General features: G+C 43.1%; 1 protein-coding gene across 1 annotated transcript in view; it reads right to left on the reverse strand.

The window, feature by feature from the left end:
- Window positions 1–8,810: 8,810 nt before the first annotated feature.
- The window catches only part of LOC120066539 (membrane-associated guanylate kinase, WW and PDZ domain-containing protein 2-like), a 387,095-nt gene continuing 380,197 nt past the window's right edge, over window positions 8,811–15,708 (reverse strand). Inside the window, exons 21-23 of the mRNA XM_039017962.1 lie at window positions 12,511–12,654; window positions 12,128–12,266; window positions 8,811–9,223 (exon numbers count right to left, since the gene is read on the reverse strand). Coding sequence (XP_038873890.1) covers window positions 8,811–9,223; window positions 12,128–12,266; window positions 12,511–12,654 — 696 coding nt within the window. The remainder of the gene's footprint in view (window positions 9,224–12,127; window positions 12,267–12,510; window positions 12,655–15,708) is intronic.

Raw genomic sequence — 15,708 nt, forward strand, 5'->3', positions numbered from 1 at the left:
GATGTCCCGCCTTTGCTGGAATCCCAAGTGATTTCAGCTTTCTAGGGTAAGTGACCCGTTGTTGTGAAGATTCGGCAGTAAAAAAATTACCTGAAAAATATATTTTCCAATGTGAGGGCAAACGTCTTCTCACATCTGTAACATATCCGACCAATCTCAACTGATTGGATTTCGTTGTCTAGTTCGATTTAACAAGGAGGTTAAATTGCCAAACAAATATTTTTACCAGGTTGATCATTTCGATAAGGGCCAAATTAATTTGTTCCAACCAATGATACATTTTAAACTTGTCAATCTTAACCTAGATACAGCGACACTTTCACGTTAATTAAAGTTTAATTCTCAGATAGCGTATACAGGTATGATTAATCATTGACATTGCTAAATAAATTAAATGTGCTTTTGCAAGTTCATTGAAGTCCAACTTCCACATTACTGATCCAGTAATGATGATTCATTAACGTCTATAAAAGGATAAAAATATTTTTTGCAGCTTCCAATGACTCAAAACCCAAACTTAAAAAAAAAATATATATAATAATAATGAGCAAGCTATAAGAGGCGGTGGCCCCCATTCCCCCGCTAATAAGTGAACCCTCACCCATGGAAAGATTGATCGCTAACCTCAGCAGCGATATAAACCCAAACATCGCCATAAGCGTAAAAACTGCAGAAATTGCGAAAATGGCCCTCCAAACTAGACCATCAGGCACAGGCCTTGTAAAGGTTCTATCCAGTTTATCCCTGAACTATGGCCACCAGCAGAGATGGACATACATTTGTCCAGTACCGCAAGGAACAGCAGAAGCACAAGGAAGAAACGGTTAAGATGAAGGGACAGTTGGAGAACCAGGAAACTATGACAGATAAGTATGAGGCCGAACACTGATGTGTCTAAAATAAGTACTCTAAGTGCACAAGTGGACTCTGCTATGTAGCAGAATACCACCCTCAGGTCCCACCTGGAGGAACTCCAGAAGAGTCACTTGCTATAGCATGACTACCCAACAAAGCAACCAAGCTCACAGGCGGAGCTCGGTACACAACGGAGTGAAGACAACAGAAGGCTTCAGACTACCTCTCTCAGGTGTCCCTCAGTCTTTTCCTCTTGGCCATTTGGCACAGAGTAATATTGCATCTCCTCGCCAACAAAGCCAAAGCTTGACTTCTCCTCTTGGCCTTTCGGCCCATAATTCCCAACAGGATGATGCCAACCCTCTCCGCGTACTTAACACGGTATGCTTTGAAAAAAATTGTCAAAAACTTCTGCACCTTTTGACCCCGTTCCAGGGAAGCCAAACGACACTGAGAAGTTCTCAGCAGACAGAGGACACCTTGTATGGCTACCCGAACGCTACTGGTACTGACTGGCTTTACCGGTTTGTAGCAAAGGTTCATCTGTCTACAGAAGCAAAACGACTACGCGAAACTTGCTACGGCTTTGAAAATTTGAATTTAGTGGTTCTGCGACTTGCAAACACGACAGCTCGCTGGCTAACACTGTCAAACAAGCTCGGAATGAAAACCCACAAGCATACTATCATAGCCTTCGTTTAGCTTACTTTGGCCTACTCACTGAAACAGGAATGGAAGAGCTATTCTAACAAATGTTTCTGTCGAACATGTATCCCCACTTCATTAACTACTTGGGCCCTGCAGCCCACGTTGGTTTGCCAATCTCAGAACTCAGAGAGCTTAAATGTCAAGGCACTAAAAGCCTTGAAATCTCGGTTTTCAGTATTGAACAGGAACACTCACTCCATTCAGTCGCTATAACTAGGCGTATATTTGCCGGAGAACAGCTCCACTGAAATTAACACCATTAGCAAGGACGTAAATGATCAAATTACTCACTTGAATCCCTATCCAGGGCCTGCTCGATCAAGAAATAAGCCCACGGGCTTTGACTATAGACTCAGATACAAATTTTGCGATGCACAAGGTAAACAACATTGCAATGGCCAATTCCTCTCAAACTCCGATAAGTCGGTCTGTTTTCACCATGAACAGAAATGACTCATCACACCATTGCGAACAATCACTCCACTTTGTGGGGAATTTGACCACAAAACACAACTCTGAAAGTCGCTACCTGGAAACAGTCCTGGAGGACTGCTTAACACGTGCTGCGCTAATTGATTCGGGCTTGACAATATCGCTCATCTCTCAAACATTGTTCAATGATCTCAAAAGGGCTGTGAACCCAGCAACACGTTGGTTAAAAACAGAACAATGCGACACCAAAGTTTGAGGGTTCACTCAGACTACCTCACCTCTCACAATGCGACTTATGCTGAAACTACTCTTCCAAGATGTATCGCTTGTTCACCCTGTGTATGTTACCAGCCTAAAACTGAACACAACTCTCAGAGCAGACTTGATGGATCATTTGGTCCCACTGATGGATTGGAAAAACATCCAATTGTGGTCACAAGTAACCGTGCCGTCTCCTCTGACCACACTGTTGTCTCCTAATGCTGGCTGGAACACTACAAAGAGTGTGTCAACAGGACTCCTTGGGAAACAGACGTTTCGACACCTCTTGGAGCAGAATCTGATATCTCGTCACATTCAATCAGTAAACCTGATTGACTGATTGACTGGTGTGGGGGCTGTGCTTTGGCAAAGTGGGTGGGGTTATATCCTTCCTGTTTGGCCCTGTCCGGGGGTTCATCGGATGGGGCCACAGTGTCTCCTGACCCCTCCTGTCTCAGCCTCCAGTATTTATGCTGCAGTAGTTTATGTGTCGGGGGGCTAGGGTCAGTTTGTTATATCTGGAGTACTTCTCCTGTCTTATCCGGTGTCCTGTGTGAATTTAAGTATGCTCTCTCTAATTCTCTCTTTCTCTCTTTCTTTCTCTCTCTCGGAGGACCTGAGCCCTAGGACCATGCCTCAGGACTACCTGGCATGATGACTCCTTGCTGTCCCCAGTCTACCTGGCCGTGCTGCTGCTCCAGTTTCAACTGTTCTACCTGCGGCTATGGAACTATGGAAGCATAAGGCACTGTGTTTGTAAATTTGATAAAGTCACTCTACAAATCTCCTAAAGCTAGGATTGCTACAAATTACTTTCTCCTCTTTCCCTCTCTATAGGGGGAACAGACGAGGTTGCCCAATTAGCCCCCACCTCTTCGCCCTCGCCATCGAACCGTTGGCTGAAGCTATTGGAACGTGCCCTGACATACATGGCTTTGAGGTGGGCCCCCATACCCATAAGTTATCACTTTTCGCGGACAACCTTATCTTATTTCTGACGAACCCAGAACATTCCCTCTCTCTACAGAACTTATTACAGTACTATAGTTATTTCTCTGGATATAAGGTCAATTTCGATAAAAGTGAAATCTTACCGTTATCTGTCTTTGACCATCAACTATAAGTTTCCTTTTAGATGATCCCTTATGGGCTTCACATATGTGGGCGTAATGGTGGATGGTAACCTGAACAACCTCTATAAACTCAATCTGGCCAGTTTGTTGCAAAAGGTGGAGGGTGACCTGTGTAAATGGATGAACTTGCCTCTCACCCTACTGGGTAGAATAATGTAATTAAAATGTATGTCCTGCCCAGATTTCTATATTTGTTTCAATCTCTCCCTATCCCTGTTTCCGCAGCATTCTTTTCCTCTCTCGACAAGCTGACCAGACTTTTTATCTGGCATGACAAAACCCCTAGGGTTAGCCTGGAAAAACTGACCCTTGATTATGGTCAAGGAGGCTTAAACCTCCCCGATTTCAGAATGTACTACTGGGCTGCGCAGTCTAGATTTCTAGCTCAGAGGTTTGACAATGGTCCTTCTCCCTCATGGTTAAACATTGAATAGTTTGAGGTAAATGATGACACTGGGGCAGAATTGTTTTACAAATGGACAGGAAATCTATAAAAACCATCACAGACAACCCTTTAATTATACATACTGTCCTGTCATGGTGCAAATGGCATGAGCTGTTCAGATGAGAGGGATTTATTTCCCCTAAAACACCTCTATGGAACAATAGATTGATTCCTATGTTTTTCCAGAATAGTAACTTTAGACCATGGTCTGATAAGGGTATCACTCTTCTGGAACATTGTTATGAGGAGGGAATTCTTATGTCGTTTGAACAGCTGAAACAGAAATACCACTTGTCTAACCGGAACTTCTTTAGTTACTTACAACTACGATATTTTATTAGGGTGACTCCCAAGGGACAATGGAACCTACCTAAGATGTCACCTATTGAACAACTCTGCCATTCAGACCAACCACTGTTCAAGACCGATTTCCCATGTTTACGATGTTCTTATGTCAGGACTAACACTGCCTGAGCTAGATAAACCCCGACTTAGATGGAAAAAAGATCTGGGTATTAATCTTGATGACCTATGCAAGGATGGTGTTACATCCACACTGGACTCCAGATAGAGACTGATCCAGTTTAATTTCCTCCATCAGCTCTATATCACCCCATCTAGATTGCAGAAGTTCAACCCCGATATCTCCTCCCTATGTTTTAGATGTGGCTCAGATGAAGGAACATTCCTCCATTCCACTTGGCAGTGTTCAAAATTACGGGGTTTCTGGCAAGGGGTATGCGATACCATATCCTCAATTCATGGGGTTGCATTCCCTTTAGACCCGGAGGTCTGTCTACTGGGTAACTTTACTAATTCCAATCTTAGGCAAAGCCATACTATAAAGTTAACAGAAATATTGCTAGCGATTGCCAAGAAATGTATTGCCTTGAAATGGAAATCGGATTCCCCCCTGCCAGTTGCAATGTGGCTATCAGAAGTTAATAGTTGTATCCCACTGGAGAAAACCACTTACTGCTTGAGGAATAAGTTAGACATTTTACAGAATTTGGCAAACTTTTATTGATTCTATGGAGAATCTCCCCTCCCCTCACATCACATTGATTTAATTTCTATATAATCCTCACGTAATGTTTCACACTTAATGTATAATATGTAGCCTACGGCAGGTGACCATATGATCCAATGTCATTTTTTTTAATGACTTTTATTTATTGTATTTTTGTATATACAGTATATATATAATATTAAAAAAATTACACTCTGTTGTCTTGTAAGGTTATTGTCACTTTGTTATATTGTTGTCTAATATCTTTTCATTTTTGTTTTGAATGTTCTTAATTGGAAAATGCAAAAATAAAATATATTAAAAAAAAAAAAAAACGACCAACAGCCATTCATTCAGCTTAGACCACCATCTTTCAGACAGGAAGACAAACACAATACAGTGTGCGCAATGCTACTAAAATTCATCTGAAGTAAATTTCTACAATGTTATGGTAAAATTTTAACCAAAGTAAATGGTACAATATGCAATATAATTGGGGCTTTCTTCAAGTCTTCTGCACTAGATGGAGCCTTGGAGACATATCCTTCCATAACACAATATGGCCAATCCATTTTAAACAGTCTATGGGCCAATTATTACATGGATAATTTAAGTTGAACACAATTGATACATATTACAATTTTTAGCACATTCAGACATTAAAAACCCACACAGACATCCAAAAAGGAGTACTTTACACCATGTTGAGTTTATTTGACAGTATTTCAGAATATCTTTAGGTAAACAAATTTTTTTGCTATTTTTTTCCAAAATGTTATATCAGTACTGCCACATTTTCATAAAAATAGTTGTTCACTTCGGTCTTTGAAACTACAGTATCAATGGTGCAGTAAACCAGATTTTGTAAGAATACAGCTATACAGGGTGGATTATACATGGTTCAGACTACACAGGTATACTGAGCTTAATGGTAGATGCATGAACATGTCATCCTTCAGATTTATCATTAGTCAACTTTTTTTTTTCTGTATACAAAATCACTCACAACAGGCAGGCAGGGGACAGCCTCAAGTGATACACAGAAGGCTGAGTGATATCGTCCACGTTCCTAGCTGACTACATTGGAGACACATGCCAGATCTCACAATGACTGGTGAGGTGTTTAACATATCACCTAACCACATACATAAAGCAGTCTGATGCCCGACTGCACAGTCTATAATGTGGCACACAACCATTGGTGGATGCAATGCATTGGGTGGCCTGGAACACGACCAGTTTCAGTAAAAAAAGAATTACCATAGAAATGACATGTTTATCATCTGGACTGGAACACTGCACTCAGTCTAGTGAATCTGCATTGAGAGAAATATGGTATGAGTCCTAATGTTTGGTGCAAACATGGAGTGCTCTATATGTCTACGGCTAGCCTCTCCTCAGGCTATACATCATCCCCATAGGAAAGCCCAAAGTCCTCTTTACTCAAACAATTTATTTAGGCACCCATGAGATGATGACAAAGCTAGTAGGCTATAGAAGTCAGACTTTTCATAATTATTTTGTGGCACTGTAAATTTGGGATGTTTCAAAATGTATTCTGGCCCTGTTAGCCAAACAGAGTCAGTTGGCTTACACCTTCGCACTAGCCACTTACTGTATGACGTGCTGTCTGATATGTGTACTGTACAGTATACTGTAATCTCTCAAACCAGTTTTGCATTCTGCTCCCTCATGCAAAACCCCGCGCTAGCGATCGGCAGGTTAACAGCTCTGCTCTACTTTCAGTAAGGCACTCTGCCCCACCTCATATCCCATGTATCCTTCTGCTCCTCAATGACTCATATGCCTCCCCTCCCACAGTGGTGTGGTTCATGTAGCACAGTAAAAGGCATAGAAATGGGAAATATAGAATGGGCAGCTAGAGTTCTCTGTTTCACGTGCTGCTGATACATAGCCCATCTAAACATGACCATAGAAATAGAATCTAGATTGTTTATTTCTATGAACATGACTGATTGCATGACTGATTGATAAACGTTGTGTATTATGACTCATAGAGTTCCTAAACAATGGATTTAAACACATTCAAAGCTCCATTTGACTCAGTAATGGACCATTTTTAGTTCCATTCGACAAAACTAAATTACGCAAATACACAACTGTTAGCTACAGGTAACTGCGAAATAATGAAAACACTTGAGTAAATGAGGGATATAAAGTATATAGAAAGCAGGTGCTTCCACACATGTGTGGTTCCTGAGTTAATTAAGCAGTTAACATCCCATTATGCTAATTGTCATGTATTAAAATGTTGGGCAGGCCAGTATTTTGGCCATTTGGCCCATCATCAGGGCACGAGTGGTCACTGAATGGTTTGATGAGCATGATAATGATGTAAACCATATGTCATGGCCGTCTTAGTCACCAGATGTCAACCCAATTGAACACGTGTGGGAGATTCCAGAGCGATGCCGGAGACAGCGTTTTCCACCAACATCAACAAAACACCAAATTATGGAATTTCTGGTAGAATCTATGCCAATGTGCATTGAAGCTGATCTGGCTCGTCGTGGCCCAATGCCCTATTAAGACACGTTATGTTGGTGTTTCCTTTATTTAGGCAGTTACCTATACCCAGTGAGGATGGCCGCTCTACATTCTACTTCTAGAATAATTTTGAGTCCCTGTTTGATGATGGTGGTTCATGCACAAGAACACTGAGGGCCGATTCCTCTGCCCAGGCATTGCTGACATCGGCCAGATTTTACAATGCCTGGATTGGTATTTTACGTATCAGCTAACTGCATCAGATGCTACAGCAATCTGTCAGTCAATGACACAGTCAATGACGTGGCACGCAACCATTGGTTGATGCACATAACGTTTGAACAGGGGTATGTGACCTGCATCACTCTAGTCCCTTGTTCCCTTGTCAGCTGACTCCACACAGAGTCTTTAATATATAGTATATAATAAAAGGCCATGGAAATATGAATCTTAAAATATGGTCCCGATATCTGTTTTTTTATGTTCTTCTAAAATGTAACTACAACAATGCATAAAAAAAACACTAGGCATATTTTTGGGAGATGACAAAATGTACATATTTTTCACATTTGTGCATTTACAGTATGTACGATATATCAATAGGCATGTATGATGTCTCGTCGACAGAGCTCTGTCCAAAAAGGTTCACCTTTCAGAAGGATTTAAAATTAACATCCCTCCCTCCGTCTCCCTCAGTTCTATAATCTCATCATTCTCTCCATTGCACAGAAAGTTAAACGATAGGCAAACAACCTCAATATTCCAATCTCTCTTTAGATAAGTGTCATCCCATCAGTGGTTGAAACTGACCATCCATTTTAGGTGTCATGGGGTTGACTGGTGAAACTAGGAACATGTCGATAGCTCACCTTGGCCCAGACCCAAAGAGCCTAGTGGGATAGCAATGGGATTTGTATCATCAGGTTTCAAAATGGCTACCTGGACTAAAGTGTTGAGTTGAGCGAGTCCTCTTTTTGTTTACACACATCAGCTGTAATATGTCCTTTGGTTTTGAAGGTTATGGGTATAATCATCTTGAAAGAGGGAACAACAAGAAAAAACAACTTTTTGATTTCAAAGAGAGAGAGAGAGAGAGAATAAAGCATCAGATGTCCTCTGGCATCTGATGGTGTGAGTGGTAAGTTGGACTTGGGAGCCTATGTACAGCCAGCCGGTCCAACCCAGTCAGAATCCAGTCTGATCCAATGTAAACCAGTCTGATCCGGATCCGTTTTCCCTGCTGACAGTGTATTTCCAGGACCTCAGGGTGCCGGACAGTCTGTCACCCCCAGGTGGGTTCCAGGGCCCTAGGAAGGCGGCTGCACGGCCATCCATGGTTTGAGGGGGGGCGGTAGAGCCCCTTCCTCATCCCTTGGCTGGAGACTTCTCAGCTCAAACCCCTCCTGTAGGTTCACGTGTCCCTCCCCACAGACCCAACTGCCTCCGTTCAGACTCACACTCAGGTAGGGAGAGTCCCAGGGCCATGCGGCGGCATTTGGATCCTGCGTGGGTGTGTGCTGCTGCTCTCTCTCCTCTCCGCAGACCTCCATCTAGCTTTGGGGGGCCGCGGCGGAGGTTGGGGCTCTCGGGGCCCCCCCTCCAACTCCCCAGGCCACTGCAGGGTTCTTTGCCCATGGACGGTGCCCCTGGGCTGGGTGCACCTGCCACCTGTAGCCCCTTTCGTGGCGCTGGGGTCTGGAGAATGGGCTGCCATACGCGGTGTGGCCTCTAGAAGGAGCTGGTGGGGGGAGTTTGGGGTGAAGGCTGGATGGGATGAGAAAGATGAGGTGGACGGCTGCTGGTGGTCAAGGGTCACTTCCTGCAGGGCAGAGAGGGCTGGAGGAATGGCATCCCAGGGGGAGGCACTGTCTACTGAAAGAGGATGAGACTCACACTACAGGTTGATACGCAGTGACAAGCACACACACATGCAGGCAAGTACACACACACACACACACACACACACACACACACACACACACGCGCCTACAAAGCTGATCGTTTTGCCTATGAATAGATAATGATAAAGATAGGATATGTATCTGTATCCACACCCAGATCTCTGTTCACACACAAAGAGCTACAATATCATCACCAGGACAGTCAAGACTATATAGATATAGATAATTATGGGTAGCATCCCAAATGGCACCCTATACCCTACATAATGCACTACTTTTTTACCAGAGCCCTATGGGGGAATACGGGTGCCATTTGGGATACACACTGTGTGTGACGAGTAACTTTCTGTGAGTCAAGAAGTGTGTGTGCATATGTGAGGACGGCCCTGGCCAACACAGAGCAGTTTCACTCTACTGAGAGTGCACTTCACTGCACACTCAACCATGGTGGTGGTCCTCTTCAGACCTGATTGTTTTTTCTACTGAGACCACCAGAACCAAGCACAAGCCTGATTGTCTCAACAGAAAAAAACATATATTACCATACACACTGATACACAGACACATGCAGTGACAGACAGACATACACACGTGCATACACACACCTGTAGGATAAACTCACACACGCCAGCATGCACACACATAGGATACATGCCCGCACACACACACTTGCACAAACTCACACACGCACGCACACACACATGTTTAAATTAGAGTCAGAATGGAGAGAAAGACATGCAGCTTTTCACGAACCGTGTCTTTAGAGTGGCCCATTAGGAAGAAATAGGGGGAACTTAGCGTGTCACTTTTCATGCACATGGAGAGGTTGGAAGGTACCATTCCTAAAGGAAGGGGAGCAAAAGCCTATACCAATCATTAGAGTTAAAGCAGGGGTTAAAAATAGACCCTTTCACAACTGTTAGCTCACAAAGTATAGTTTGATACGCAGAAAGCGTCGGCAGAAGACTGGGCATGGGTTATACTTGAGAGAAATACAGAGGACAGAAGAATATTGACAAAAGAGCACACATAAAGTAGATGCTGTTTGAATGTCGGGTTATGGAAGCAGATTAAATTAGCTAAAGCTTTTGTTGTATCAGTTAATATGTATTTCCGGTTCCACAGAGCAGCAGCAGTAAGAGCAGGTAGTTATGAAAAATGTGAGGTATTATTTGCTGTTTTTAGCAAACATCATGGTTAGGGCTGTGGCGTCATACAATTTTGTCAGCCGGTAACTGTCATGCAAATAACTGCCGGTCTCACAGTAATTGACCACTAATTAACATAAACACTTTTAGCATCTCCAGGCTTCCACGCATAACCTACAAGCCACTGATGAAGACCTTTTGGAAAATCTACATTTTAAAAAGTCTCATAAATCCATTTAATATAGCCTACACCATCACAATAAATTATATATTTTAGGCAGGTCTAAAGAAACATGATATGAAGAAAATGTAGCCTATTTCAGAAGAACAGACTAGCATATTCTGAGTTGTCCTTATGTTAGGCCCTGATCTGGCTATGCCATATAGCTGTGGGCTTCAGGGCCTAACATTCAGCAGATAAGATTTGCTTATAATTCCCGTAGCATTATTTATATTATTTTATAGAATACAACTGAAAATAGCTGAATAAAATAGAAAGGATATTTTTCTTAAATGATTTCCAATGCAGTGCGCTATTCTGTGTTGAGCGGTTAACAAAGTGATCATTTGAAACAGTTTCTCCTATATGCTTAATTCAGAGTTATTTATGCAACTGTATGGTGCGACTCTAATGATGATTTGAAAAAAGACGCATGAAAGGCCTAGTTGTGAATGAAAGACTAATGAAGTGTGTGTGCTCTGCTCTGTTTCTTGCGCAGGCTGCACACACTTCATCAGTATATCATTCACAATTTGACAAGCACTTGATAATATTCTCACCCATCAGACTTCTCTCAATTTAATATTGTCTTTACATATACTAAATAATATGTGTGAAATTAGTTTTGATATAGAATTGGCCATTTTCATGCACCTGTTAAAGACCTCATCTATATGCACTTAAATAGCGAATGGAGGACGCTCTTCTCACGGTTCACTTTCATGCCAGCTAGGTAGGCTACTCCGGTTGTAAAGTGAAGCAATGTGCTTAAAATTAGGAAAGTTGAGAAATAAACATAGAAGGGCTAGCCTATACAAAGCTTATGGGATCCTCCTCTTTGAAATAGAGGCCACCAAAACAGTTTTCTCATGCATTTGCATAGCATAGCCTATTAAAATGTTGCGTAACATGGGCTTAAAGGAACACTTATTTCATTCTATGCATCAACCAGCTATGAGGAGCTGGCTCTCCCTGCGCAATAACTCATCCTATTCTACTCAAACTCTGATTGCAGTGCTCTCATGAAGTGTTTGATTTGATTTTTCGATGGCATTTGTATTGAGGGACAATAGAGCGCTGAGTTCCAGGCCATTAGCGACTGACTGTTAACACATTTGATAGGCTATTAATGACCATCAGCTGCATCAGAGCACAGTTTTGGAGAAGTCTAGTTACTGTGACTCAACATTCAAGTCAAATTTGACTGCTGTCATGACTCGTGACTGTGCCGGTTACCGTAACAGCCCTAATCATGGTTGTAACATTTGCAGTGGTATGCGTTAGTGTGTGAGTGAGTGTGAGTGTGAGTGAGAGAGAGAGAGAGAGAGAGAAACTGAACAAGAATGAAATAAAATAACGAGAGCAAGAAAGAGACAGTCACCCAGAAACAAAAAGATAGTCTGAGAGAGAAAAATGTAATTAAAGAGAGAGATAAATTGATAGAGCAAGAGAAGGAAAGAGCGAGAAAGATAAATAAATATGGGAGGTGTGTTTGGTGGATACCCACCATACTCAGGCACCTGTCCTGTGCCTCTCTTCAGCAGCAGTCTCACCCGCCTCCCCCCTGCCTTGATCAGCTCGATGGCCCGGGCGTGAGTCATGTCTCGGGTACTGTCCCCGTTTATCTCAATGATTTGATCCCCCACCTGAGAGAGAGAGCGAGAGATAGAGGGGAGAGGCAGTGAGAGAGATTGAGAGAGACAGAGAGAGAGAGGGGGAGAGAGGGGGAGAGAGAGAAATAGAGAGAGGGAGTTAGAGAAGAGAGACAAAGCGATTAAAAAGTGAAAGTAAGGATGGGACAGGATGAGCATTGAGATAGGTCATACTGTATGAAGTACTGCATCACTATTGAAATGGAAAATAATGTGGCTGAGAAGTGATGTCACTTACCCTCATTCTGCCATTGCGGATGGCCGGCCCATCCTCGGCGAGCCGCAGCACAAACAGATCCATCTTGTACTCCCGCCCCCCACGGATACTGAAGCCAAAACCCTTCACACTCTTCTCCAGCTCTACCGTGAAGTAGTCAAAGTCCTGTGCACAACACACAACCAAGAACCAACATTCATTAACTTTTTAGGGATAGGGGGCAGCATTTTCACTTTGGATGAATAGCGTGCCCAAATTGAACTGCCTCCTACTCTGTCCCAGATGCTAATATATGCACATTATTATTACTATTGGATAGAAAGCACTCTGAAGTTTCTAAAACTGTTTGAATTATGTCTGTGAGTATAACATAACTCATATGGCAGGCAAACTTCCAAACAGGAAGTGGAAATTCTGAGGCTGGTGTTTTTTCTACTCATCGCCTATTCAAATCCCAGGAAGATATGGATTTGTTTGCACTTCCTACGCCTTCCACTAGATGTCAACAGTCGGTAGAATGTTGAATGAAGTTTATACTGTGATGTGGGACCGGATGGGAGGTGTTTCAGTCAGTGGTCTGGCAGATTGCCAGTTCCTGGTCATGCGCATTCCTCATGATATTGCCTTGCGTTCCATAACTTTTACAGACACGAAGGAATGCTCCGGTTGGAACGTTAATGGATATATATATGATAACAACATCCTGAAGATTGATTATCTACTTAGTTTGACAAGTGTATTCGACCTGTGATATAACTTTTTGAAGTTTCCGTCCGACGTTATGCGTGACTTGCACGAGCGTTTGGATATGTGTACTAAACGCGCTAGCAAAAGTAGCTATTTGGACATAAATAATTGACATTATCGAACAAAACAACAATTTATTGTCGAACTAGGATTCCTGGGAATGCATTCTGATGAAGATAATCAAAGGTAAGGGAATATTTATGATGTAATTTCGTATTTCTGTTGACTCCAACATGGCGGAGAAATGTTATTTATATTTGAGCGCCGTCTCAGATTATTGCATGGTGTGCTTTTTCCGTAAAGTGTTTTTGAAATCTGACACAGTGGTTACATTAAGAACAAGTGTATCTTTAATTATATGTAAAACATGTATCTTTCATCAAAGTGTATGATGAGTATTTCTGTTATTTGACGTTATTTGACTCTGCAATTTCTCCGGATTATTTGGAGGCAGTCAGACGTCTTTGTCTTTGTCCTGTTCCTTGTATATATATTTTTACATATTTTTCTTCGCATATCTTTGTCACGCCCTGACCTTAGAGATCCTTTTTATGTCTCTATTTTGGTTTGGTCAGGGCGTGAGTTGGGGTGGGCATTCTATGTTTTGTGTTTCTATGATTTTCTATTTCTATGTTTTGGCCGGGTATGGTTCTCAATCAAGGACAGCTCTCTATCGTTGTCTCTGATTGGGAACCATACTTAGGTAGCTCCTTTTTCCACCTGTGTTTGTGGGAAGTTAACTTTGTTTGAGGGCACATTGCCTTAAGCTTCAAGGTTTGTTTTGGTATTGTTTATTGTTTTGTTGGCGACATCTACTATTAAAAGTATGTACGCTGACCACGCTGCACCTTGGTCCTCTCATTTCAACAGCCATGACAATCTAAACATCAACTTCTAAATATTCTCCTGCAACCCACCTCACCCAATGTGGCGTGGATCTGCTTTTTTTAAAAGTATTTCTATTTACTTCGGATCTGGAATCCCTCAACTGAAGATAGCCAGCTAACTACCTACCTACCAGCTATCAGTTAGCAAACCATTGCTAGCAGTCATCAGCTAACCTTTAGCTCGGGAAAGCTCTCGCCAGTTCGAACAACGTGACTCAAACCAGAGCATAACGGACCTATTTCTCTCCATATCCCCGGATTCCTACCGCAAACTCTGAACATTTTCATCGGGATCTTCGCAACTAGCTAACCGCAATCCCGGGTGACCACTCCTGGCTAGCGTTTCCAAAAACCAATTAGCCTGAAGCTAGCCCGGCCAGGGCTCCTGTGCTACCACCGAAGCCCACTCCTGGGCTACAATATCCGGACCCCTTCTACTGCCGGTACGGGGCACGGAACTCCGCCGATCCTCTACGACTGGAATACCGACATAATCTGCCCGAGGACTCCAACAGGCCCCTCAGGCGCGACACCCGCTGAATGCCCATTCTGCTAACCTGCTAGCTACCTAGAGCTACCTGGAACCCTACTAATTCCACGACTGGTCTATCGACGTCACCACACGAAGAGGCAAAAAACAGGCTTACCCCCATCGCGACGTCCCCCAAAAGCTAACTTGCTAGCCCCGGTCTGCTAACTGCTAGCTTGCCTGCCCCGGTCTGCTAACTGCAAGCTTGCCTGCCCCGGTTCGCTAACTGCTAGCTTGCCTTCCCCGGTCTGCTAACTGCTAGCCCCTGCTAACTGCTTGCTTGCTAACCCGGTCTGCTAACTGCTAGCTTGCCAGCCCCGGTTTGCTAACTGCTAGCTTGTTTAGCCCCGGCCTACTGTATTACTATCCATGTCTGTACCCAAACAATTCGAGCTTCTACTTATAAAAATTCACCTTTCCAGAAACAAGTCTCTCACTGTTGCCGCTTGCTATAGACCTCCCTCTGCCCCCAGCTGTGCCCTCGATACCATATGTGAATTGATTGCCCCCCATCTAACTTCTGAGCTCGTGCTACTAGGTGACCTAAACTGGGACATGCTTAACACCCCGGCCATCCTACAATCTAAGCTTGATGCCCTCAATCTCACACAAATTATCAATGAACCTACCAGGTACAACTCCAAATCAATAAACACGGGCACCCTCATAGATGTCATCCTAACTAACTCACCCTCCAATTACACCTCTGCTGTTTTCAATCAAGATCTCAGCGATCACTGCCTCATTGCCTGCATCCGTAATGGGTCTGCGGTCAAACCACCACCCCTCATTACTGTCAAACGCTCCCTAAAACACTTCTGCGAGCAGGCCTTTCTAATCGACCTGGCCGGGGTATCCTGGAATGACATTGACCTCATCCCGTCAGTAGATGATGCCTGGCTATTCTTTAAAAGTGCCTTCCTCACCATCTTAAATAAGCATGCCCCATTCAAAAAATGTAGAACTAGGAATAGATATAGTCCTTGGTTCACTCCAGACCTGTCTGCCCTTGACCAGCACAAAAACATCCTGTGGCGTTCTGCATTAGCATCGAAT

The sequence above is a fragment of the Salvelinus namaycush genome, chromosome 21 (genome assembly GCF_016432855.1).
Source record: "Salvelinus namaycush isolate Seneca chromosome 21, SaNama_1.0, whole genome shotgun sequence".
Classification (NCBI taxonomy): domain Eukaryota; kingdom Metazoa; phylum Chordata; class Actinopteri; order Salmoniformes; family Salmonidae; genus Salvelinus; species Salvelinus namaycush.